Source organism: Lepidochelys kempii, chromosome 13 (assembly GCF_965140285.1).
Source record: "Lepidochelys kempii isolate rLepKem1 chromosome 13, rLepKem1.hap1, whole genome shotgun sequence".
In the NCBI taxonomy this organism is placed as follows: Eukaryota; Metazoa; Chordata; order Testudines; family Cheloniidae; genus Lepidochelys; species Lepidochelys kempii.
Window position 1 is genome coordinate 30,268,581 of NC_136392.1, and position 25,717 is coordinate 30,294,297.

General features: G+C 53.7%; 1 protein-coding gene across 4 annotated transcripts in view; it reads right to left on the reverse strand.

Annotated features, from left to right (window-relative positions):
• Positions 1 to 25,717, reverse strand: part of CHD6 (chromodomain helicase DNA binding protein 6) — a 183,065-nt gene that overhangs the window by 13,066 nt on the left and 144,282 nt on the right. For all 4 annotated transcript variants that reach the window (XM_073309956.2, XM_073309953.2, XM_073309955.2 and 1 more), the window contains 11 exons: positions 24,910 to 25,039; positions 24,050 to 24,110; positions 20,920 to 20,974; positions 19,531 to 19,750; positions 17,562 to 17,770; positions 11,515 to 13,053; positions 10,670 to 10,818; positions 9,910 to 10,116; positions 8,486 to 8,932; positions 6,038 to 6,229; positions 2,312 to 2,431 (listed from right to left, as the gene is read on the reverse strand). In XM_073309956.2, coding sequence (XP_073166057.1) covers positions 2,312 to 2,431; positions 6,038 to 6,229; positions 8,486 to 8,932; positions 9,910 to 10,116; positions 10,670 to 10,818; positions 11,515 to 13,053; positions 17,562 to 17,770; positions 19,531 to 19,750; positions 20,920 to 20,974; positions 24,050 to 24,110; positions 24,910 to 25,039 — 3,329 coding nt within the window. The remainder of the gene's footprint in view (positions 1 to 2,311; positions 2,432 to 6,037; positions 6,230 to 8,485; positions 8,933 to 9,909; positions 10,117 to 10,669; positions 10,819 to 11,514; positions 13,054 to 17,561; positions 17,771 to 19,530; positions 19,751 to 20,919; positions 20,975 to 24,049; positions 24,111 to 24,909; positions 25,040 to 25,717) is intronic.

Consider the following 25,717-nt stretch of genomic DNA (forward strand, 5'->3'; position numbering starts at 1 on the left):
TGCTGTGCCTTTCCCTCTCGTTGGCCGCAACAACAACCAGGGAGCCGGGTGAGGAGTGGGTGTGCAAATATTCATAGCCCTTATGGGGGACGAAATACTTCCTCTCCACCCGTTTAGCCATGGGCTGGAGAGAGGCCAGGGTCTGCCACAATGCCCTTATAGGCTGTAGGATGGCTTCCTTCAGGGGCAAGGCTACTCTTGCCAGACCCAAGGGAGTCTGGACGTCTGCCAAGGCCGGGGCTGATTCCGCAATCTCCTCCACTTGGAGGTTGAGGTTCTGAGCCATCCGACGCAGGAGCTCCTGTGGGCTTTGTAGTCATCCTGCATTGGGGCTATGGCCATGTCAGCCACTGCCTTGTCAGGAGAGGATGACAAAGAGGCCTGGACTGCCACCGGGCCTTGTACGTCATCCGGTGCTGATGGGTCTCCCACAGGTGTGATCTGAGAGTCCTGGACTTCTGACCCGGGAATGGAACCCCTTTCCGACAGGGATGGAGGGAGCTCATCTCAGAGGGTGCTGAAAGTGAGTGTCTCCTGTGGGAGCCCTGGAGCATGTGCAGCCAAGGGGTCAACACTGGCCACTGAGGTGGCATCTGCCATTGACCAGGGGCCCATGCTTGAGGAGCGAGGCCTTGGACCATGTCAGCTGGGCATCTATGTTCCGCCCAGAGTCTGCTCCCTCGTCAGGTGTACGACGACTCCTGTGATTCGGAGCCTGAGGACCCGTTCCCTAGGCAAACAGGGCGGTGCCTTGCTCCTTGGCACTGAATAACCGTACCATGATGGAGAGCAGCATCGTGGTAGAGAACGGTGCTGCAACGGAGAGTGGTGCCATGACTTGGAGCGGCACCAAGACTGTGACCAGTGCCTAGACTGTGACTGGTGCCAGGAACAAGACCGGCGTTGGGGCAAGGTGCAGTGTCACTGTGGTGAGCGTGTCTGTGGTGTCGAGTCTCTTGATGGTGAGCGGCACAGAGGGCTGGGCAAGCCTGCAATGATGGTGAGGCACTGGACTGGTGCTTGCTCTCTTGGAACTGGGCCTTGCGGTGCTTGCATTGTCCCTTGTGGACCTCAGCTTGGGGGGGATGGTGGTGCTGGGAGAGTTAGAAGGTTCCACACTGCCTCATATGCCTCTGGCATTGATGGTGCTGCCAGGGTTGTCTCCCCTTCTTCGCTAACCCTATGTGAGGAGTCCATCGGTACTGGACTCAATGGGTTCCTCCCCTGGGGCCGGAGTCAACAGAGACGGTTGGATTGCAACTGATTGAAAGTGGCCCACCACAGATCTCACTCTAAGGTCTTTCTCACAGGGGAACGCCCCCATTCTGACTTTTCTGTCCTCTTCTTCGGCACTGATGATGGAGAATAGTGTCACGCTGTTGACCTCTTGGGTGCCAAAGAAGTATGCCGGGAGGAGGTCAGCACCAGGGAGCCTGGTCCATGCTGGGTTTCCCTAATGGATGCCAGTACACTCCTGGTCAAGGAAGTACTTGGTGCCAGGTCAGGCCGCAGCTCTGAAGCAGGTGAAGTGCCCCCTCCATGAGAAGAAATTTCAACTGATTGTTTCTTTTTTGTTCTTGGTTTGAAATTCCTACAAATCTGGCACTTTCCTTGGATGTGACCCTCCCAGGTATTTCAAACAGCTGTCATGGGGGTCACTTATTGGAATGTGTTTGCAGCACGCTCCACACTGTTTGAAGCCCTTGGATGTAGGCATGCCCTGTGGTCCGGAAAGGATAGCCCCGCAGGGTGAATGCTTACAAGTAAACTAACTATTAATTACTTACTATACTTATTCTAACTAACTATTTACACTTATTTACAATTTAGTTAAAGAAAGAAGATCACTATGGGGATCACTTGCTGAGCAAGAGTTAAGAGCATTCCAGCAACCACCATGGACAGAAGGAACTGAGGAAGAGGCAGGTTGGCAGGTGCCTAAATGCCATGCCATGAAGGCACCACTCCAGGGGGCACCAGAGTCGACCTGACAGATATCACTGGAGGGGGGGAGGAAGTCTTCCAGCGACAGCGCACGCGATAGACACACACCTATACTGGCATGGACATGAGGAAGCACTCAAAGAACAGTCTATATCTACTCTGCTGAGTCAGTTAATTATTGTCAGTAAGTTGGTATCCCCCAGGCACACTTGTGGCTCTGACAGTGGTATAGATCCATATGTGTATTACAGACTTGGTCACCATCCTACCTACTTCTCAGGATTTAAAATCCAGGTGGGATAGCTGGGTCTCTGCTAACTATTTCTATGCAGACCAAGGACCAAGCACAACAAATGTGTTTGCTTACCCTCCGTCCTGTACCCTTATGGACCACAGGCACCCGCTCCTCTCCTGTGAGTGAGTTTATGTCCAGTTTGCTGGGGTCCTTGCAGCGCTGCCTCCTCTGCTTGGGCTTGTCTGAAAAACTCTAGAATGCAAATAAGAGAGCATTAATCAGAATGGATGGCTAGAAAGTTGGAGGGAGAATGGCCAAGCCAAGCTGATGGTGTGAGGGAGGAGCATCTGTGCAGGCCGCACTGCACAGCTCTGCTTTTTGGATGAGTGCAAACCTATTTTGATGGGTCTGAAGATGCTTTTGCTATGCCTCAGCCTAGACTAACAACTCCATCTCTGGCTGATGTCTCTGCACACCCAGGAATGCTGCCTGTCACTAAATTCACTGCAGAGAGACTATGCTGGATCTTCTTAAAAAGTCCCAGCCGTAATTCGGAAAGGAAGAGCACAGCAGTATGTGCCACTGTGTGTCAGCATCTCACATGCCTGGCCATCTGTCTGTGACCAGCTAGTGTCTCTTGTCTGTCTTAACCTTAGATTGGAAGCTCTTTGGGCCACTGGACCTTCTTTTGGTTCTGCGCTTGCACAGACCTTGTGCAGTGGCGTCCTGGTCCAAAAATTAGGACACCTCGCCACTACGGTAATACAAGTAATTAATAATCATGCCTATCCTACCAGACGTACTCCAGATACAAACCCTAACCCCGATCTCCTTCTACTCTCAGACTGCAAGTCTAGGGGAGCAAGTGTGGACCCATGGTTAGTGTATAGGACTGGGAGTCAAGATTCCAGGATTCTAGTCAGACTCTGCCCCGACTTCCTGAGTGACCGTCATGAAGTCCCTTAATTTCTTTGTGCTTCTGTTTCCACATCTAGCAGGTGGATAAGACTTGTAAGTTTTGCAGTTTCCCCATTTCCTGAGTCAGTTTGATTGTGACCAATCTTTTCTCTGCATTATGGCTTTTGGCCTAATGGGGCACCAGTCTGACCCCTAATCATAGAGGCTCAGGGACATTAATACAGGCCTCAGTGTCCATGGACCCTTGTTTATTATCTGCCTATCCGCTAATCCCACCTCAGACACTCAGAGAGGAAAATGCCCTACTTGGTCCCTTTTAGGGAACTCCCCCCTCCCCAGAACCAGGATCGCTCTTCACAGACTAGTTGCCAGCATTGTTTTAAATGTGAGGTGCCATGAGAGGTGCCTCCACGCCTTCCCTTGCAAGTTGATTCCAGAATTTGCTGTCCAGAAGGTTTTCCTGTTATTCAGCCTACATTTTCCTTTGCTTAATTTCATCCCATTCTCTTGCTTGCTGATATTCCAGCTTTACCCGCTGCAAACCCACTGAGCCATGTGAACTCTAGATCACTGCTCTTCAGGAGTGCAACCTGCACAGCTGCAGTAAGCCAGTGCAAATGTATGGAAGGAAGAGGAAAAATATGCAGCTGCCTAAATCAGTCAGAAACCAGGGTTTTTCTGCCAAGAAAAGGCCCTAGGCCCAGTCCTGGCCTTCAGTAAAGCCCAGTCTATACTGTCAAAGGAGCACAAAGCACGTTAAAGCTGTCCTGACCAGACAGATGAGGATTGCCCCCACATGGGGAATCCCACAGAGCCAGTGTTACACCACCGCAGGCACAGGGATGACTGGGATGCACAGTGCTCCAGTAGTACTCACTGGCAGAACAGCCCCTTTGGGTGCAATTTAGAGCTTCTGGCTGCCTCCAAGACAGGACGGGGAGAGTGGCAAGGTAGCAGAAGGCCCCCCACACTCACGTGTGTTGAGTGCCACTGCTTCAGGACTCCTGAGAATCTCGCCTTGTGCATGTCGCTGGTGAGGTTTCTTTGGGCTATAACTAGCTCTGCCTGCAAATTCTGGGCTTCTCAGTTCTAAGCAGCTGGTCATGCTAACATACCCATTCGCCTCAGGAGCCGCTCACTGCCTGTGCTCTGAGCTCCCAGGGAATCTTTACACACCTCAGACTGCAGTTCCACGTGCACAATCCCTCAGCACGTAGACACAGCTTTTTTATAGACATCATCAGTATCTCTCTTGATTCCCTTTCCATAATGTTTCATGGTCTACATTCAGATTAGTAAGCTACTTTATAGGCTAAATGAGCCAAAATATGAAAAAACAGCCTGTTGGAAGAAGAGTTGGGTGTTTATGAACTTCTGGGAACAGGTCTGGCGTGTTCTGAACACATGCTCCTCTCCTGTCTGTCCTCCCATAGATCCTGGATAACAAATAGACACACAAGTGGGGATGGGTGATCAGGGGAGCTTTCCTCAGACACTCAGAGCACAAGGGTTTCAAATGTCATCTTCATTTCACTTTGAAAGGCAAGAAATTATGTTCTCTCCCCTCTTGGTTTTTGTTTGTGGTTTTGTGGCTAGCCCAATTCATAGATTCCAAGGCTAGAAGGGACCATCATGATTATCTAGTTTGACCTCCATAACACAGGCCAGAGACCTGCCAAACAATAATTCCTAGAGCAGATCTGTTAGAAAAACAGCCCATCTTGATTTAAAAGTTGTCACTGATGGAGAATCCACCACAATCCTTGGCAAATTGTTCTCACTGTTAAAAATTTACACCTTATTTCCAGTCTGAATGTGTCTACCTTCAACTTCCAGCCACTGGCTCATGTTTAGACTTTTCTCTGCTAGACAGAAGAGCCCAATATTAAATATTTGTTCCCATGTAGGTACTTGTAGACTGTGATCAACTCACCCCTTAACCTTCTTTTTGATAAGCTAAATCGATTGAGCTCTTGGAGTCTATCACTATAAGGCTGTTTTTCTCCTCCTTTAATCATTCTGGTGGCTCTTCTCTGAACTCTCTTCAATTTATCAATATCCTTAAATTGTGGGCACCAGAACTGGACACAGTATTCCAGCAGGGGTCACACCAGTGCCAAATATGAAGGTAAAATAACCTCTTTTCTCGCCATATAATTATCTATATGCTAGTGCAGGGAACGGAGAGAAGCTATCAGAGCTGGACAGCAGGCCTGGCTACTGAACGATGGATAAGGAGCGGATACTGGGACAAGCTTAAGCTGTGCTCAGCCTGGGATCTAAAAGATTAAGCCTGCGGATGATTGTGCTGGTTGGGTCCAGGAGCAACTGTGCCTGGTGTTGGTGCTGTCTGCTAATCTAGGCTCTGTTCCCTGGGAAAGTGACACATCCAAACCTTGGGCACTGCAGTGTGACTTGCCCTCATGGGCTGTGTGGCTTGAGACTTGTAAATTCCTCCTACTTCAATGCCCTTGAGGTTCATTAGCAGCTCACAGGGCTGAGTAGGGCCATGCCTGCTGCCTTCTGCTCTGTTACAAAAAGTCTCCTTTGACTTAGCTGTGCTTTGTCATCCAGTGACCCAGGTGAGATATGACCTGTAGGCACAATTTTGGGGGCACCTAGATTCAGAGCTCTGCCCATTCCCCACCCATTTTTTGAGGCACCGACCTAGTCCTGCCACATCACTGGGCAGCAAATCCTCGTAGCAGGAGCCAGCAAACAGACAGCAGGTAACAATGCCATCTGCCAGGAATGTGCAGCTATTCAAGTGTCTTTGCCCTTATTGTGTAAAGAAGTGCCTTAGCCCTGCAAAAAAGGAGATACCTGCAGCTCTGGAGACCAGCCCCACCCCTTGCATCTGGATCTAAGGCAGTCAGGAAGGAGGCAGCCATCTAGACCTGACGTACTGAAGCCCGAGACCCCCAAGAGGGTCACTCTTACTGTGCTGAAGCCAGGGACATCGAGTGTGTAGTCCGACTGCTGTCTTAGCCAGTCCAGGAGACTCTTGTTTGGAACAGCCTTCTCTGTCCGGATGCTTGCGGCTGTGACAGTATGCGGAGTTGAGGTAGCGGTGACCAGCCCGTCCGGGTGCGGGCTGCTCTGTGCAGGCTGGGTCTGATCTTCCTGAACATCCTGAAGTGAAGGGAGAAGGGAGAGCCCATGTTGGGAACACCACCATACTGCTAGTTCTCTCACCCCAATGTCACAGAGAGCACCCAGGCAGATCCCGGCCCTGCAGACACCCAGGCAGGGCTTGGCAAGCCGGAGCCCAGGAGTTCCTGGTGTCCTTCATTTGGATCACCAAAAGCCACCAGGAGAAACGTTCAGCCTCACAGGCACCCTGTTTGCACTAGGGGCGAGAGAGCTGGGAGATGTGGGACCAGTCTGTGCTTCTGGACGTCACCTAGAAAATGCCCTAATTGCCACGAGGCACAATGTGCTACCGGATCCTGGTTCTTGGGGAGAGGCCTCACCCCACATCCTCTCTAGGGAGAAGAAGCTCCCACCAGCTGCATCTAGAGAGAGCATGGCACTACCTCAGGCAACAGGCTCTCTGCACCCCTGGTTTGCTGGCGGTACCCAGGCTGTGGGAAATCCACCCTGAGTGGGGTTTGCAGTGCTGCAAATCTCCCACAAACTCTGCTCTGCCAGGTGGCCAGGAGCTGGCTGGCTCCACCCAGAATGGGTGTGATTCATCCCTCATCCAGCCAGCCTCCTCTGGAGTCCCAGAAGAAACCTAAAGCTTCCTTGTTCCAAGAGCCTGCTGCCCTTTCCAGGGTGAATCTCCTGGGGCATGAGGAGGGGGCAGAGCCCTGCCTTTTGCTGGGGTGGGGGAATTCAGCCCAGTACCTTCCCTGGGCTCTCCATCCCTGTGAAGCCCTGTTGTGGTAACCGGGCCTACGAATTTACCCTCATTGGGATTCCAGCTGTGAAGTGAATTAGAGTTCATGGATTGTCACAATAACCTATAATAGCAAATGGTGAGTGGAAAAAAAGAGACAGGCTGACTTAGTCCAACTCAAAGGCCTCCTGATAGATCTCAAGGACTGCGCGAAGATCATGCAGTAAATGAGCGCAGTGTGAGCCTGGAAATCAACGAATCAAAATTGGTGTATTGAAAATTAGGCCTGTTGGTGGACAAAACATCGAGAGGATGGGACCAGGATGGGCTGTTGTGCCCATCGCCCCATTCGGAGGGACTGAGAGACACAAACTGGCTGTGAGGAAGTGAAGGGGAACAATTGCTGACTGAGGCGAACCCTGGCTGACTGACGGTGGCAGGAGCTGGTTACCACAGCACTGAGAGAAGGGGAAGGAAGGTAGTTCACCATCATGGCTGCCACCCCTATCATCTCTTTCTTCACCTGGATCCTGAGAGCTGTCCTGTCCAGACCAGGTCTGTCATCACCACCTCCACTGGCTCCAGCTAAATGCTGAAGATGCCGCCCTTCCCCACCCCGGTCTCCCTCCCATGCCACCAATATACTCCCCAATATAATATAATATGCAAGGCCCTCAGCAGCCCGATGTGGGTATGAGTTTGCCAGGTCTCAGCCAGCAGCGAGGCTGTAAGGAGGAATTAAGCTGCAGCTGCATTTTCTACCTTTGCTGTTCTTTTCTCTCCCTCTTTTGTCTTGTCTGGTCTCTAGGAAATGGGATTGGACTTTAGCAGCAGCACCGATGACAGCTTCCCCCCATCTCCACTCACTTCTCTTTCTCCCACAGGAGTTCTTAGCATCTTTCATGCCATGTAAGAGACTGCTGAACAAGGGGTTTGTCTTCTAAAGGCTCTCCAGCTCAAGGGAAAGGGAGCTGGTACAGTGAAAGCCTGACATGACATTCTGCATTTCAAATGCTTCAACTGGTTTCCCTTCTTTTCTGTATCTTCACTGGAAGGTTAAAAGGACATTTAATGGCATGTTTCCCATGGGACTATGCAGGCTGAGGTCTCTGTATACCAAACCCTGAACCTTGTTTACTGCTGTCTCGTCTTGGACAGTGACTGAATGCACGTTAACACCTTTGACTTTCTGAGCCCCTTCATTCCATCTACATAAATACAGTAGCCCCCACATGGGAGATCAGGTTTTAATGCTTAGCAGTACTCAAGCACTCAGGGATGTGTGCCCTGAACGGGGGCTGCAGGAAGCTCTGCAAGCCCACACCTCCCCCCTCACCAAGAGGCAGGGCCTGCCTCTCTGGGGTTGAGTCTGTTTCTCCTGCTACAGGTTTGCTGTCAATGAGGGGGCAGTTGTCCAGCCCTGCCCTGCCCTGCCCTGCCCTGCGATGGACAGCAGAGCTAAGCAGTTATTGAGTGAACAGCTGGATCCACGTGAGCATTCAGGTGCTGAATCCTGCCTGCTTTGGGAGGGGGAATTATTTACCCACCTGCAGCCCAGTTTGAAGGCTCCTCTCCTTCAAGAAGATAAGGTCCATCCCTTCCACATTTTTTCTCCTGCCCCGTCGTCTCCTCATGGCAGCATCATCTCTCCGGAGGCTTCCATTGACAATCTGCCCTGTGACAGGATGGATTAGCCCTGCCTGGAGGATGCCGGACAAGTCCATGCCCAGGGACCCCTGCAGGGAGTGCACTGTCCCTAACTTGGGCAGGTTACTGTTCAGGGGGAAAGGAGTGGGGTTTCCTGGGGATCCATCAGATGCTCTGGCCAGGTTCCCTGCCGAGTCCCGCCAGCCATTCAGCACTACAGGTGGACGGGAGTGTGATGCAGCTAACTGTTCGAGGCTTCTAGGTTTGGCGTCTCTCTCCAGCTCAAACTCATAGGGCTGCCTGTGCTTTCGTTCATCCTTCGTAAAGGCAGGAGCCAGGAAGCTTTCCTGTGTGCAGCAAAGCCAGAGAAATGGTCACAGCTATGGCCTACATCGCACAGGCCTTACAACACTCAGAAGCACTTTTTAAATCCAGCGCTCACTAGAATCATAGAATTATAGAGTGAGAAGGGGCCGCAAGGGCTAAAACACTGGGGAAGAGAGAGGTTTCATGGGGCTAGGAGCTGAGGGAGGGGAGTGTATACAGGTGGCTATCAAGACTGGATAGAGCTCCTCAATCTCTGGTGGAGCCCTCTGTGACCCTTTACCCCCAGCCCAGAAAATAGTCACCACTTCCTTGCTAAAGGGATGGATGAAGTGGGACTTCCTGCAGAGCCCCATACTGCAGCAGGTGTGCTGCAGCTCAGTGAGCTGTAGGAGTGGCTCCTGCCAGCAGCTGTTGGCCTCAGAACCAGAGCCCAGCCACCTCTCACTCAGCAGGACAGTGCATAAGTAGGGTCTCTGTGCTGGGAAGACAGAGCACTCTACTCAGAGTGCCGGCCCCAGGGCAGTGCCTCTGTTACACCCCTGCTGGGGTGTAGGCAGAGCACCGTGTTCTCGGCTAAGCTGAGTGCGGGAGGAGGGATTTTGAAGCACCGCTCCCTCCAAAGGAAGGTGAGCAGAGCCGCTCACAGAAATGCATCGAGTTGTTTCGCTGGGACCTCCAGCTGCTGTTCTCATAATGGCAGTAAATAAAGGGGCACCCCTGGGATGAGATTATACATGTTGCCCCAGGGGTTGCTGTGACTCGTCACCCCACAGTGACCTAACTATCCGCCCGCCTGGTACCTGGGTGAATGCCAGGTGTGGGGGGGGGAAGGGTCTCCAAGCTGCCCCTGGGACTATACAATACACTGCAAATTGCAGAACAATGAGAGCTAGAGGAGGGCAAGCTGCGGAGTTCGCCAGGCTGGGAAGCCCTGAACACCAGGGAGGTGGAATTCCTAAGGGGTAGGTGGTCTGGCCACGTGCCCTGACACCCTCACCTTTTGTACTTGTGCAACTAACACTCCGTTGTTGAAGCTGGGGTCCGGGGCTTCTGGCTCGGCAAAGCTGTTCCTAGTGCCTGCGTTGCTGGCTAACCCTGATGTGGGCATCAGGGTTTGTGTTTCAAACTGCTGGCTAGAAGAGGGCCACTTGCCCTTTAAGATGGCGTGACAGATATTATCTATGCGGTTAATGATCACTCGGTCCTGCAAGCAGAAGCAGACAGCTCAGTAGCATGGCAAACCCAAGGCCATGGCATGCAAAGGGCAATGTGGACGGACAGGCCCTTGAGCCCCGAGGGAAATGCAGAGAGCCTGTGGGAGTGAATATGGAACCCCCTCTCTTTTCACAAATGTTGCAGGGACCAATGCTTTCTGAAGATTTCTAAAGGCCCCGGATACACATGTGAACTTGTGTCTGGGTGCACACTCATGCACATGTGTGCCATGGGACACCGAGTATGGAATGGGAAATTCAGCCCAGGCACAGGGCCTGCGCTAAGTCTGTGCTTCACTTCCATCCCACTGGGCCCCTTGCTCGGCCTCCCTGTGGTACCCCCAAGTCCTGCTTGCAGCAGTGGGATTTCTGTGCATTCAGTCCCTTGCCTACTCACTAACATGGACCAGGGCCATAGAGGTGGGTGGCTGGGTTTTTGCCCAGGAATAAGCCTAGTGAAGGGTGGCAAGGCAGAGAAGCTGGGCCGGGGTGGCCCCAATTTATGAATGATTCAGACAGGTGCAGAACTGATTCTGAAGCCACCTTAGGCCACTCTGAGAAGGAGTAGAGGGTCTTCTCCTGCAGCAGCTGGGCAATGGTGGGTGCACGGGAATCCTGCAGCTCGTCCATCTCTCCAGCCTGGGCACAGGGAGAGCTCTTGCTCTCCTCTTCCAAATACTTCTCTGGACAATCTAGGCAAAGTGACAAACAGAAGGTGCCATCTTAACCCTAGAGCCCCCCACTGTGTGGTTGGTGCCGTCAGCACCCCACTCACCAGCCATCATTTGGGACTATTTTTCTTTTCAAAAAGTGAACCCGTTGACTGTGAGTGGGCTGAGCGGCTGGTCAGCAGTGGCTGGGGGAGCCCTGGCCCCGGGAGTTCTGTTACTGACCTCAAGGGAGCAGGGCTTGGCCCAAAGCCACTGAACAATGAACCAGCTGAAGGCCAAGGCCAGCCATGATGGCAGGAACGGACACAGCCCTGCCCAGTCTGAGCCACCCAGTCCTAAGTGGACAGTGCGAGCCCCCCTTGCACAGGGCAGTGCCAAGTCCTGGGAAGGGGTAGGGAGGGCAGAGTGAGCCCCCCATCACAGGGCAGTGCCCAGTGCTAGCAGGAGCAGAGAGGGCAGGATGAGCCCTCTTGTCATGGGGGCAGTAAGGGCGCAGAATGACACACAAACACACACACACACACCGAAGGCCTCCTGGAAGCCCAAGTGCAGTCTGTGTTTGCTCCTCTTACCCCAGTGAGAATATTATTTCTCAGAAAGCCACATGCCCCCAACCACAAGGCAGGTGCAGCTGCCACTTGATGCTGCAGGCTGGCACACACACAGGCTTGCTGCCCAGGGTGCATGGGCATGCCTGTCAGCCAGACAGTGCTGTACCTCGGCTCTGGCCAGTGCCCTCTTTCTCTTCCTCATCTTTGTTCTCACATTCATCGTCTTCCTGCTTTGGCTTGTGCTCTTCCAGGTGCCAGGCCGTGCTGCTCCCCATCTGCGCAGCAGAGCCAGCTTCCCAGTGCTCCCCTCCCATGCTGACGGACCCAGCCTTTGGGAGCTCCGGCTGAGCAGCTGCAGCTGGGCTAGGTGCTGGGGGGAGGCTGTTCGGCCAGTCTGGCAAATGCTCTGCAGCGCTCTTGTGGTTGGCCTCCCCATCCCCTGCCCCGCTGTTACGCTGCAATGCCACCTGTCCTGAAAGCTCTGCCTCACCATTCACTCCTGGGCAAGTGTTCTTGGGAGCAGGAAGGCTGGAACCAGATTCCTCCCCCGCTAGTGTGTTAGCTTTGGGATTCCCTTCAGTCCTGGCCTCTGGGGTGCCCCTCAATCCTTCTACAGCATCTGCTGCCATCTCAGAATTCTCCTCCTCCTCCTCCTCGCTGTGGCTCTGACTTGGCACCGATTTATCCTCCAAGCCTTTCTTGTGTAACAGGCCCATGAACCTCTGCTCCGGTGGGATCTTTATCTCCAAGTTATGGAGACTGGGCCCATACAGGCCTAGGCTGATCACCCCCTCCGTACTGGCGAGCACAGGTGACCCAGGCCCTGGATTGGCCCGCTGCAAAGCATCACTGATCTCGGTGGAGACACTCCTGGAGGGCTGGCTGGCTGGGGCTGAGGGCCAAGGCTCCCCACCTTCATTGGGACTATCCATTTGGTCACAGCCCATCTGCAAGCTCTCCAGGAAGGAGGTCTCTCTGATGGCCTCAGCCTCACAGCTGGAAGGGTCCTCATCCCCATCTAGTTTGCCCTCAGCAAATTTGGCAGCACTGTTGCTGACATGTGTGCAGCTGGGGCTGTCATGGGTGAGAGAGCTGTGCTCACTGGGGCACGCCTTCTCCTCATACATCATGCACATCAGAGAGTCCGGCAAGGAGCTCTCATCACAGTTCATGGAAATGATGTCCCGCACTGTCGACAGGAACGTGTCGCAGCTCATGTCCTGGGGGCTGCCCTCCGCTCGGGAGAGCGCATCCTCCAGGTTTTCGAGCTTGATCTGGCTCTCAGCTTCGTTCTCCAGGGACTCACAGGTCCTTTCCATCTGGCAGTATGAAGGGGAGCCGTAGAGTTTGGAGTTCATCTGATGGAGGCAGCATAGGTTCTCTGGGCCTTGGGCACCTGCTCTTTTGTGCTGAGCATAGTTTCTATATGCGTCCAAAAATGACAGCTCAGGATCGTTCATGATGTAGTAGTCAGTGCGGTTCAGCCCATGCTTGGCTGTTCCAAGCAGCAGGTCCCGGTCATGCTTGCCACACTCCCACCAGACAGGAAGGTACAGGCTGGGCCTGCACAGCGTGAGCCGCTCATGGAGCTGCGGGTACTTGAGCACTTGCTCCCGGACCTTCCTTAGAAGTTCAATCCGGTACAGCGTTCTTGCAGCACGCTCCTCTGTGATTGGCTCAACGTAGATGCTGGGATCAGGTGGACCTGCAGCGGGAAGAAAGAGGCAGAGACCTCATTAGACAGAGCACAGAAGGATATACAGACAAACCTTGCTACTATGCTGTACACTGGGGGTTACCGTTTGGCTGAGGTTCACAGGTGTGAGAAGAACTGTCAGGGGTGACAGCAACAGCAGCTTGGGAAATTTATCACCGCCATCTAGTGGTTACCAGTCAGTGTGATCTCTGCTGCAAATTGCACCATGGAGAAGCAGCAAGTTAGGGATTGGTGGGGCTGTTTGTCTAGTTTGTGTCTCCATAGTTCAAGAGTCATTTGGAGAGGAGCAGGGGACAACATAAAGTTCCTGATTCGTGGGTATTGACCCTGGAATCACATGTAACTAAACTGGCCAGGGTTTGGTTTCTAAATTTCCTCTCTAACCAGCCAGAATGAAGAAGAGTTTCTCACCTTCATCAACTGCTCCAAGGGTAGTAATTCACCTGCGGATATTTCAGAGCCCTCCCATCAACTCTGGGTGGGGGAGGGATAGCTCAGTGGTTTGAGCATTAGCCTGCTAAACCCAGGTTGTGAGTTCAATCCTTGAGGGGGCCATTTAGGGATCTGGGACAAAAATAGAGGATTGGTCCTGCTTTGAGCAGGGGGTTGGACTAGATGACCTCCTGAGGTCCCTTCCAACCCTGATATTCTATGATTCTATGAAAAAAGAAAAGGAGGACTTGTGGCACCTTAGAGACTAACAAATTTATTTGAGCATAAGCTTTCGTGAGCTACAGCTCACTTCATCAGATGCATTCAGTGGAAAATACAGTGGGGAGATTTATATACACAGAGAACATGAAACAATGGGTGTTACCATACACACTGTAACAAGAGTGATCAGGTAAGGTGAGCTATGGGGGGAGTGGGGGGGAAGGGGAGAGAGGAACCTTTTGTAGTGATAATCAAGGTGGGCCATTTCCAGCAGTTAACAAGAACGCCTGAGGAACAGCGGGGGGGGAGGGGAATAAACATGGGGAAATAGTTTTACTTTGTGTAATGATCCATCCACTGCCAGTCTTTATTCAAGCCTAAATTAATTGTATCCAGTTTGCAAATTAATTCCAACTCAGCAGTCTCTCCTTGGAGTCTGTTTTTGAAGTTTTTTTTGTTGAAGAATTGCCACTTTTAGGTCTGTAATCGAGTGACCAAAGAGATTGAAGTGTTCTCCAACTGGTTTTTGAATGTTATAATTCTTGACGTCTGATTTGTATCCATTGATTTTTTTACGTAGAGACTGTCCAGTTTGGCCAATGTACATGGCAGAGGGGCATTGCTGGCACATGATGGCATATATCACATTGGTAGATGCGCAGGTGAACGAGCCTCTGATAGTGTGGCTGATGTGATTAGGCCCTATGATGGTGTCCCCTGAATAGATATGTGGACACAGTTGGCAACGGGCTTTGTTGCAAGGATAGGTTAGTGGTTCTGTTGTGTGGTTGCTAGTGAGTATTTGCTTCAGGTTGGGGGGCTGTCTGTAAGCAAGGACTCGCCAGTCTCCCAAGATCTGTGAGAGTGATCTGTCCTTGCTTACAGACAGCCCCCCAACCTGAAGCAAATACTCACCAGCAACCACACACCACACAACAGAACCACTAACCCAGGAACCTATCCTTGCAACAAAGCCCGTTGCCAACTGTGTCCACATATCTATTCAGGGGACACCATCATAGGGCCTAATCACATCAGCCACACTATCAGAGGCTCGTTCACCTGCACATCTACCAATGTGATATATGCCATCATGTGCCAGCAATGCCCCTCTGCCATGTACATTGGCCAAACTGGACAGTCTCTACGTAAAAAAATCAATGGACACAAATCAGATGTCAAGAATTATAACATTCAAAAACCAGTCGGAGAACACTTCAATCTCTTTGGTCACTCGATTACAGACCTAAAAGCGACAGGTTTCAGAGTAACAGCCGTGTTAGTCTGTATTCGCAAAAAGAAAAGGAGTACTTGTGGCACCTTAGAGACTAACCAATTTATTTGAGCATGAGCTTTCGTGAGCTACAGCTCACTTCATCGGATGCATGCCGTGGAAACTGCAGAAGACATTATATACACACAGAGATCATGAAACAATACCTCCTCTGGCCCAACTTGATGATCACTTTAGATAAGCTATTACCAGCAGGACAGTGGGGCGGGAGGAGGTATTGTTTCATGATCTCTGTGTGTATATAATGTCTTCTGCAGTTTCCACGGTATGCATCCGATGAAGTGAGCTGTAGCTCACGAAAGCTCATGCTCAAATAAATTGGTTAGTCTCTAAGGTGCCACAAGTACTCCTTTTCTTTAGATCTAAAAGTGGCAATTCTTCAACAAAAAAACTTCAAAAATAGACTCCAAGGAGAGATGGCTGAATTGGAATTAATTTGCAAACTGGATACAATTAATTTAGGCTTGAATAAAGACTGGCACTGGATGGGTCATTACACAAAATAAAACTATTTCCGCATGTTGATCAGGACTCTGCACTTGCCTTTGTTGAACCTCATCAGATTTCTTTTGGCCCAATCCTCTAATTTGTCTAGGTCCCTCTGTATCCTATCCCTACCCTCCAGCATATCTACCAGTCCTCCCAGTTTAGTGTCATCTGCAAACTTGCCGAGGGTGCAGTCCACGCCATCCTCCAAATCATTAATGAAGTTATTGAACAAAACCGGCCCCTGGACCGACCCTTGGGGCACTCTGCTTGATACCGGCTGCCAACTAGACATGGAGTCATTGATCACTACCTGTTGAGTCCGACGATCTAGCCGTTCCTTCTGAACAGGGATCCCACCACGCACAGAATCATAGAAATGTAGGACTGGAAGGACCTCAAGAGTCCAGTCCCTTACCATCACCTACAGGGGTTTGTCTAGCCTGTTCTTAAAAACCTCCAGTGACAGAGATTCCACAACCTCCCTGGGCAATTTGTTCCAGTGCTTAACTACCCTGACAGTTAGGAAGTTTTTCTAACCTAAATCTCCCTTGCTGAAATTTAAGCCCACTGCCTCTTGTCCTGTCCTCAGTGGATAAGGAGAACAATTTATCACCCTCCTCTTTATAACAACCTTTTACATACTTACAGACTGTTCTCATCTCCCCACTCAGTCTTCTCTTCTCCAGACAAAACAAACCCAACTTTTTCAATCTTTCCTCAGAGGTCATGTTTTTTAGACCTTTAATCATTTTTATTGCTCTTCTCTGGACCTTCTCCAATTTGTCCACATCTTTCCCAAAGTGTGGTGCCCAGAACTGGATTCAGCCCTGGTCTACACTGGGGGCGGGGGGACCGATCTAAGTTACACAACTTCAGCTACATGAATAACATAGCTGAAGTCGATGTACTTAGACCTACTCACCGTGGTGTCTTCACCGCGGTAAGTCGACTGCTGCCGCTCCCCCGTCGACTCTGCCTGTGCCTCTCGTGGCGCTGGAGTACAGGAGTTGACGGGAGAGTGCTTGGGGGTCGATTTATCATGTCTAGACTAGACGCGATAAATCGATCCCCGCTGGATCAGGAAGTGAAGACATACCCTCAGTGCTCTAGGTGAGGCCTTACCAGCATGGAGTAGAGAGGAAGAATTACTTCTTGTGTCTTGCTTACAACACTCCTGCTGACACATCAGTTTACACAGGGCATTTCCTGAGGATCAATGACTGCGAGGAATTGTGCTGGAGGTGGGCACTCCAGGAACTGCTCGGGGATGAGACTGCTGCTGCTATTCTTGAAAGCAAATCATTATATGTTCAATAATCCCCTGTGGGTGGTTTTTCTATCTCTGATTTTTCAGTGCCATGTGGTGGGTAGTCTGGCAACACAGGGAACATCCAGAGGGCTGAGGCCGTGTGTGTTAGCTGGCCACGACCTCCCTAAGCCTGCTGTAGACTTCCAGGATGGCTCATCCTGTGATAACTCATCCCTAACAGGAAATCCTGCAGTGACTGAGATATGGCAGTGCTCTGGATTTCACTTGGCCTGTATCAGCACGAGTGACAGGAAGGGAAGGTGGGCTACACAGCTACACTATGAGCAGGGCAGGGTACCTGTATCAGACAATGGGCATGTTCAGTTTTGAGGACATCTGCTTGGGGCTGTTTGGTTCCCTCCACTGTTGCTGGAGGTTCCCATCTCAGGTCAGGACTCATTTTATCCTTACTTCTTTTTCCGGAGTGTCCAGGGAGGGCTGGCGAAATGCCAGGGACATGGTGGCCATGGTGAGGTAAGCACTGTGCAAGCTCCGTCCAGGCTATCAAGAAGGGAAGGTCTCCAGCCGGAGCCTATGGCACTGGAAAGAGCCTCCTGCTTGATCAGGTGTGAAGGGTCACATAACAGGCAGCCAATCAGCAAAGAGATGGGCAGGTCACTAGAATTCCAGTCGCCCCCACTTTCCTTTCTCCCTGACAAGGTGCAAGCTCCAGCCCTTCCCAGGGCATTCCTGGTCCAAGAGGGCCTCCCCACCACTGCCCCACATGCTGGCAGCGTCCTCTCCACTCACCGTCCTCTTTCCAGAGGGGGAGACGGCAGACATTCCTGCACATGGCCACAAAGCTGTAGAAGTATTTCTCCAGGCTCTCGTCTGTCTTCTTCTCCAAGCGGGAAATGGCTCGGAACTGGGTCCAGTCAAAGGCCTTCTTCTCCTGGTCATAGATGACCCCGAAGGAGGAGACAGTGCGGTAGAAATCTGCCTGCTCCCTTCTCGTCCATCTGCAGGGCAGGGAGAAACACGCACATTCATGAGAAACATTTCTTTATAGTCTTGTGCTTTCCCACTGTGTCTGGTGCCAGTGAGAGGCACTAGCTGGAGAGCCCTGGGGAACAGAGTGCTCTCCCACCCCCAAGAACAGGCTCCACACACACTTCCCTACAATGGCCTCAGGGACTTCCTCGGAGCCAGCCAGTTGTTGCCCCCTTGGCTCAAACATGAATAAGGGGCCCACTTGGTACCATTGTGGCAATAGCGGCTTTTGTGCTGTGTACACTTGGCCAACAGGAACTGGATTGACTCAGGCTGCAGCACCACCAGAGGTAGTGGCTTAGTCTGGGACATGCTCACCCCAGTGATGTAGAGCAGCCAGCCCCAGTCCCGGACAGCCATACAGTCTGTAGTTGTCAGGTATAGACAGCTGGATGAAGAGTTCAGTAGAGCTCTCCTGATCTGCAAAGCTTTCCAAAGAACTTCCCAATCAGCAACTTCTTAGACAAACTGTACAACTGGGTATCAGGCTGTAGCACCTGCAGGTGCAGAGCTCTTCTCCTGACTCATTCTTGGAGCTAGACCAAGTGTGTCTTATTAAACTCCACTTAGGCTCAGTCTCCCTGGCAGGAGATACAGAAGGAAGGGTAGAAGGCCCTGCAGGGAGAAATCCTGATCAGCCTGTCCACAAGGAAGTCTCAAGGATGGGCACATGTTTGCAAGGGCAGCACTGCCTTGCTGAGAATGACAGCAGCCCTCTGTCAGACGAAGGGCTGGAGTTTGGGTGAGTGCTATCCCGCTGCACTCCAGCCCCGTTCAAGGGTTTGCAATTTCACCCAGGTTTCTGTCTGAGCAGCACGAGAGCAAAGGCATTTGATTGGGGCATTTAATTTTACTGCATGATGGTTTGTCACTGTGCCCCAGTCTCTGCTTTCCTGTCATAGGGGAACAAGAGGCTTGCCTGATGAAATTAAACAACAGCATACTTAGAGCCAGTGCAAGGAAATGCTCCTCTACCCAGTGACCCTGTGCCTCCTGCTGTGCCAGCCAGTGCCACAGAGAGCAGACAATGTGGCTGGATTTCAAAAGCAGTGGGTAACTTCTGGGCATTGGGCACACTAGGAACACAGGCTCAGGCTGTAAGGATGATAATCCAACCTTATGCTTCTGGGTCCAGGTGGAGGGGCAGGAAGGATCCCCAGCCCCTCCTCACACATGACATGGCCCAAGCTGGGGCTAGAGTGTGTCCTGGCAGCACAGGGCAGTAGCCCCTGTAGGAGGCAGGAAGCCAGTCTAGATGGCCCAGTCTGGCACAGCAGTGTGACCCAGGCCACCAGAAATCCCCCTCATTCCTCCTTTCAAACAGCTGTTAGCTGGAACAGCTCCTGAAGGAGGCTGAGTCTTGGTCCAGCCTACATGGAATGAGATCCAGTCTTGGCCCATGCTGGTGCCTGCCTGGGGGTCTGGGACCTGCCCTGCAGGTGTTACCCCAGGCACTTGATTTCCAGGTGGGAGAGTGCAGGCGTTTTCCGCCACGGGGACCTGCTTGGCGGGTGTTACTCCAGGCACCTGATTCCTGGTTGTGGGGAGTGCAGGCACTCTCTGGCCACAGGGGCAGTGCGTGTGCCTGAGAGAAGATGTTGAGCCAGCTTGTCTCGGCCGCCTTGGAAGACAGAGGCTGTTCTTGGGGGTTTCACTGGGTAAACGCAGGGGCCAGTGACTCCCAGAAAGGTCCTGCTCAGCTGCTCTGTTGGCCAGTCCTTTCTGTTACCTTTTCTGCATTTCCTTGTTCACCGGGTCCAACTCAGCAGCTCTCCTGAACATCTCCTCTTGCAGCCAGTAGCCATGGTTACTGGGCACAAGCATCTCGGCTCGGGGGGGCAGCTCCTTGCGGTTGCAACGCTGGTAAACGGTGACGAGCCGCCGCAGTCTGGCTGTGAGGGCGGATGAGACAGGCCAGCAGGATCTTTCTGAGTCGGAGCCATCCTGGGCTTCAAACATCAGCAAGGACATTAATATTTAACACACACAGCCAGAGGCAGGTGGGGGGGGGGGGAAATCCTCATTAAACAGCTCCCTACCCCTCACACAGAGGGGCCAGAGGATCAGGGCCAGGCCACTGCTGCCTCCATTCCCCAGGGCAGCAGGAGAGGAAACCAGGGGCTGGCTGGATGACCATCCATGAGCCCTTCCTTCTGGACCCCTGCATCACAGCTCAGCTTGGCTTGTGCTCCTTTCAGACTGAGCCTAGTTTTGGGGAAAGGGGTTGGAACAAGAGACAGCTCCACGTCACCCTGGAGCGTGCCCAGCTCTCATGCGAGAGGGCGGCGTGGCTAATGGCTCATATGGCCTGTCTCTATTCTGCAAGGGGGCTGCTTGCACTGGCTGCAGGACCCGTCCACCAGGTATTTGACTGAGCCCCACCTTACTCATTTCACACAGGCCATTGAACAGCTGGGCCCCATTCCTGCCTTGCAGGCACTGCCAGGCTGGGTTTGACTGGTCCCGGAGGGGAAAGGCTCCATCTCCCAGCACTGTGACCCCCAGTGTCTGCTGGCTGCCTCTCCCAGGCGGCAAATACCTGTGCCATGCACACATCTGCCTCAGATCAGCTATGCCTGAGCTGAGCTATGGGGCAGCCCCTTGGGCACAACGGGAGGTTTGCATTTGGGGGAAGGGACAAGGGGCACATTTTGGTCTCAATTTTGGTCAGATTTTACTGGGATCAGACTCATTTCATATGGGAGCTAATTCCAGTTTGAGTCCAGGCAGCACGGTTGGGTAGGTGATCTGGAAATGGGAGACAAGATGCTCATGCTCCAGTTTCCGCTCCCCCACTGTGGGCCCTGCTTGCTGCCTTCTATAACAGGGGACAATTCCTTTCCTGGGGCTGGGTTTGATCAGTGCTTCCAGAAGGCACAGCTCAACTGCCCACTGTTGTTACCCAGGGCTCCACAGCTGTCCCCTGCGCCCCAGAGAGGGACCTGCCAGCTGTTTAAGAACACGCTGTCACTGTTGGACAGTTTCACGTTAGCACACAGATGCCTTGCATAGCGCTGCCTTCTGTTACTGCAGCGCCTAGCAACCTCAGCTATGGGCAAGGCCCCCCGCACGAGGTGCCACACACACAGAGCAAGCCATCCAGAAGGCACAGCCTCACCTGCCACATTGTCATCCTGCTTCTCAGCAGCTTCTCCACACAAATTCCCAGAGTCCTGCAGAAAAAGTAAGACTCAGGCCATCAAAATCCACCCTGAGAGGAGAGCATTTGCCCACCTGGCCGGTCAGGAGCAGGTGTCGAAAAGATCTAAGCAGCCACACACGCCCATCCGCTTCCAATGCCTGCATCCCACCTGCTGGCCGATCTCTGAGTGCGGTGGGCCTGGCACTGTCCGTGCTCATCTCCCACCTATCTCTCAGCACGGGCAGTGTCTCACTGGCTGCAGGGTTTGCAGGCAGCCCCTGTCAAGCAATGGGAGCTCCTCACCCTCTGACTGGAGGGAGCCGCTCTCACGTCACAGCCCAGACGCTCCCCCATGCTGGCCCCAGCCTGGGAGGGCCGCACAAACGTTAACGCTCTTGTGTCGCTCTGGGGCATTACAGAGGACTCACTGGTTGGGGAGAATCACTGACCCCGCAACATGTGCTCTGCCCTAGGTGGAGAGCAGCCCAGAAGAGTGCAGAGCTCAGCTATTGCTGAAGGGCCCAGTGCTCCCAGGGAGCCACTGGAAAGAGAAGGTGTGGCCCTAGCCCCTGCCAGCACAGAGAGGGCAGAGCCAGGCCCAGGACACTCTGCTGGGCCTGCACCTTGCTCTGGGGCCCAGCAACCCTGCACTAAGGTGGGGGACAGCCCACAGAACTCTTGGCACCTACGAAGGGTCTGACAGGATCACATGTCCCTACAGGCCTGGGAAGAGGCATAGAGCCAGGGTGACTTAGGTGCTGTCTCAGAGCCCTCTGGAAGAAGGCAGATCCTGCAGATGGATGGATTCATGGTGCAGGGAAGGTGGTTTGGGACTCGCTGGGGTGGAGGCAGGAGTAGGGAAAACAAGCCAGAAGGGACACTAGCCCATGGCTGAGCTCTCCTGGAGGCAGCAGAGGAGGAAGCAATAGTGGGACAGCGAGGCGTGTTATCCAGGGTTGTCTGGCCAGGCCCTGACCAGCAGGATGGCTCAAACTCTGTCACACTGACTGTCTGCAGGCTACCCCTGCTGGAGCTGCACCCGCCCTAGCCAGGCAAGGGCCTTCTAGAGAAAGAGCAAGCACCACCCCACGGGCAAGGGGAGAGCCATCTCTAGGGGCCCTGGTAATCCCACGCTCCATTCTGGGCACCTCAACGCCAGGGCAACAGGTGCAAACTGGGGGCTCAGATGTGAGCAATGAACATGCTCAGAGCCTGCAAGGGCTGTTTCCTGGAGAGACGGACGGCTCACTCCTGCCTGGCTCAGTGATGCTGAAGGCAACAGCAGTGGGCCACAGCTGGGAGTGGTGCAGCCCAAGTGGTACAAGGTGGTAGCTTGGAAGCGTAGAGGACGTCTCAGGGAAAGCTGGCTGGGTGTAAGTTGTACCAGGCAGGGGGATTATCAACCAGGGTAGGGGGCAGTGACATCACTCGGGCCTTTTATGACCAGCCTGCACGGGACAAGGAAAAGGGGCTGTGGAAAGGGTCCTATGCGGGAATTCTGGACAATCCCACTAGGCATGCGTCCCATTTCCCAGGGAGTTGGGGCGCAGGCGGTGGAGTTACCTGGAGAAAGGCAGACCCAGGAGCATGGATCTAAAGCTACAGAGGGAGAGCACAGCACGGCTAATGCAGATAGTGGGGAGAGTGGAGGGCTGCTGCCCCAGGTCCTTTTAAGAGGAAGCGTCTCAACGTGCCATAAGCCGCAGCCTCTGTGGAGCCAAGTCAAACAAGTGGCGAGTGCATTGCTGCTGCATCTGCTGGGCTTCAGAAGCCGCCTGTTCTCCCTGCGCAGCTCAGCCTGCTGCCCCGGGAAGGCGCCTGGACAGAGAACTTGTCAGTTCCCCGCAGGCACAGAGGCTGCTGGAAAGGGAGTGAAGCAAATGCCTTTCCTCAGCCCCCCTCAGGCTCTCAGATGAGAAGCAGCTGCTGCTCAGGGCTGAGTGATTTGCAGGGGCAGCACATGGCAGGGGTGGGGCTCTGCTGGGGCCCTTCCCTCTGCCAGCCTAAGGATGGTGAGTGGGGATCCCAGCTGTTGGGATCAGCAGCTGAGCAGAGGATTTGTGCTGCCCTCCCCGTCAGGATGAACCCAGACAGCGCAGGGTGGGGCTAATGGTGCTGGCCCCTCTTCACTGCTGGCTGGGCCTGGCCCCAACACTGCACTCTCTATCCTGCAGCTCCAGACTTGCTCCTTCTAAATCCTTCCCTGTTGAGCCCTGCCTCATCTCCCACTCTGCACCCTCCCCTCAGTGCCTCTGCTATCCCCCCCGGATGCTAGGTGGGGGGCAGGGCTGCCTTGGGCTGGGGGAACTGGACTGCCCTGGGCCAGGATAAGCACCAGGTGTGGGGCAGGGGACTGAGCTAGATGCCGGGCTGGGGTTCCTTAGGCCACAGGGCCGGGCAGCCCTGAGCTGGGCTAGACGACAGGCTGGGGGAGGAAGGCTGGGCTGGGGGGGTTAGGCTGCCCTGGGCTGAACTAGGTGCCAGCCTGAGGAAAGGGGGCGTGGGCAGGCTGCCCTGGCACCCAGCATGTTGGCCCTCCTGGAGGTACTGCAGGCTGAGAGTGGTGGAGGAGGTGCCCAACCACTCTGAGATCCTACTGATCATCAGGCTCCTGCTTGGGGCTGGTCCTAGCCCAGCCCCACGGGAAGAGCCAGTCCTGGCATTTATGGTAACAGTCCTCTGCCAAACAGGGCAGGGCTCTGCTTGGCGGCGAGATGGTGAGATCTCTGCTGACTGGCCAGCCTGGGCACATCCAGGAATCAGCTGACTAGAGACCAATACCAAAGCTCCTGCGGGGGACGGGGGGATATGACTTTGGAAGGATAGTGACCATCCCATGCAGCAATGTCACCCACTCACACTCTCCATCCCAGCAGCCATGTGCTCCTGGGAGCAGTCACAGACAGCCTGGGCACGAGGCACCCTCCTGACAGCTGTCCCTACTGAGCCCGACTAACAGCAAACTGGCTCAGCCAGGGGAAAAGGAGGGGTCTAGCCCACTGTTCTTTCCCTAGCCACGGCAGAACACAAGTGTCTCCTGAGCCAGCAGGGGGCAGGCCTGGCTGGGGCTGGGGAGCTGTTTCCGGCTGTGGGGAGCCCCACTCACCTCCTGCTGTGGCAGCCCCTCGATTCTGTCTCCACTGTTCTCTTCTTTCTCAACGTTTCCTCTAGACAAAACAACCCGACAGAGCATTAGCCCTGGCAGCTCCGCTTCGCCTTTGCCCACCCCAGCAATGATCCAGTGCCTGCAGGGTGAGAGCCGGCTCCTGCATTTTCACACTGCCTGGGCACCCTTGCTGGCTGCCCTTTCATCATAGGCCCAAGCCTGGACCTGCTCCCTGATCTCCGCCTGCAGGAGGTAACTCACATTCAGGACATTCTCAACCTTTATGTTTGCAAAGCTGGCAAAGAACCCAGTACCAGTCCCGGCTCCAGGTCAGCTCTGGGATTCTCTGGTGACACACACCGCCCCTCACCCACCTGCTGCAGCACGCCAGCCAGCCAGCCCTTCTTTCCCCATTTCCTGCAATCGGGGGCTGTGAACTCTCTGATCAGCCCCTCACCCCCCCAGCCAATGAGCTGCTCCCCAAAGCACAGCACAGCTTCTAAGGGGTTTGCATGTGTCAGTGCCCCTGGCTGGGTGGAGAACCTGCGCCTAGGTGAGTGTGAGTGGCGCATACACCTCCCTGGCCCATTGAGGGAATTAACCCAGGGGAGCAGTTCCCACAACCCTGGCACCCTGCCTGCCCTCTCCCACTATCATACACAGTCATGCCCAGCAGACATTGGCATTCCCCTCTCACCCTGGGTCACAGGCACCCTGCTGGGCTGCCAGCTTACCCTCCTCCTCTCCGCTCTCACTCTGTTCTGATGCCCACCCCCACAGAACAGCATGACGCTTGTCCTGCTTCTTCTGCCCCCAGGAGCCAGCCAGAGCCCTCCCTCCCTCCTCCTGCCCCCGCCCACCTTTCTGCAGCATCCTGTGCCCCATCATTGACGCCCTGCTCCGCAGACAGCAGCTTCTCGTCTGGCATGCCCACCTTCTCCAGGAAGCATAGTGCCGGGTCTGCTCGCATGGCGTTGTACCTCTCATAACCTGGCAACACCACAGCTGACATTAAACGGGATAATGTCCTAGCCAGGGGCCAGGCTACCTGTGACTGGCTTTGGCTAAACTCTGGCTGTGCCAATGGGGCCTGCCTGAGTGCGCCTGACTCCAGAGTGAGGACCTTGCCACCTGGCCCACAGATAACCTGGTCTCTCAATAGCAAGTTTCACCCAAAGCATCCAAAGCCTTTCACAAATGGCTGCTGATTAATCCACAGCCCTTCTGTGTGGGAGACAGAGACACAGGAGTCAACCTGTCCGCCCCAGAGATGTAGCCACTTCTGGGATGGAACGCAGCACCAGGGTAACAGTTTAGGGCAGACAGTGCAGACTCCTGTCTCCAGTAGAAATTGCAAGAGGAGTTTCAAAAGGCAGAATGTATTGAGCGGAGATAGAATTTGGCCAGGAATGTGGACGCTCCCCCTCAGTCCCTGAGTCAGGCGCTTGGTTTGACGTGGCCAAGCTCTGCAGCATCCCAGCGTCTGCTAGCCCCATGCTGCCCACTGCGTCAGGGCCAACACAGGTGTTGGAGTATCTCCACTGAGTGACATGGGGCAAGGCCCAACTCCCCGCAACTTGGGAGAGCTGATGGAGCTACAGCCCCAGGTGCTTTGGCTCAGCTGGGTCCCCAGGTAAGCTGGCCTGGAGGGGATGTGCAGGACACGAG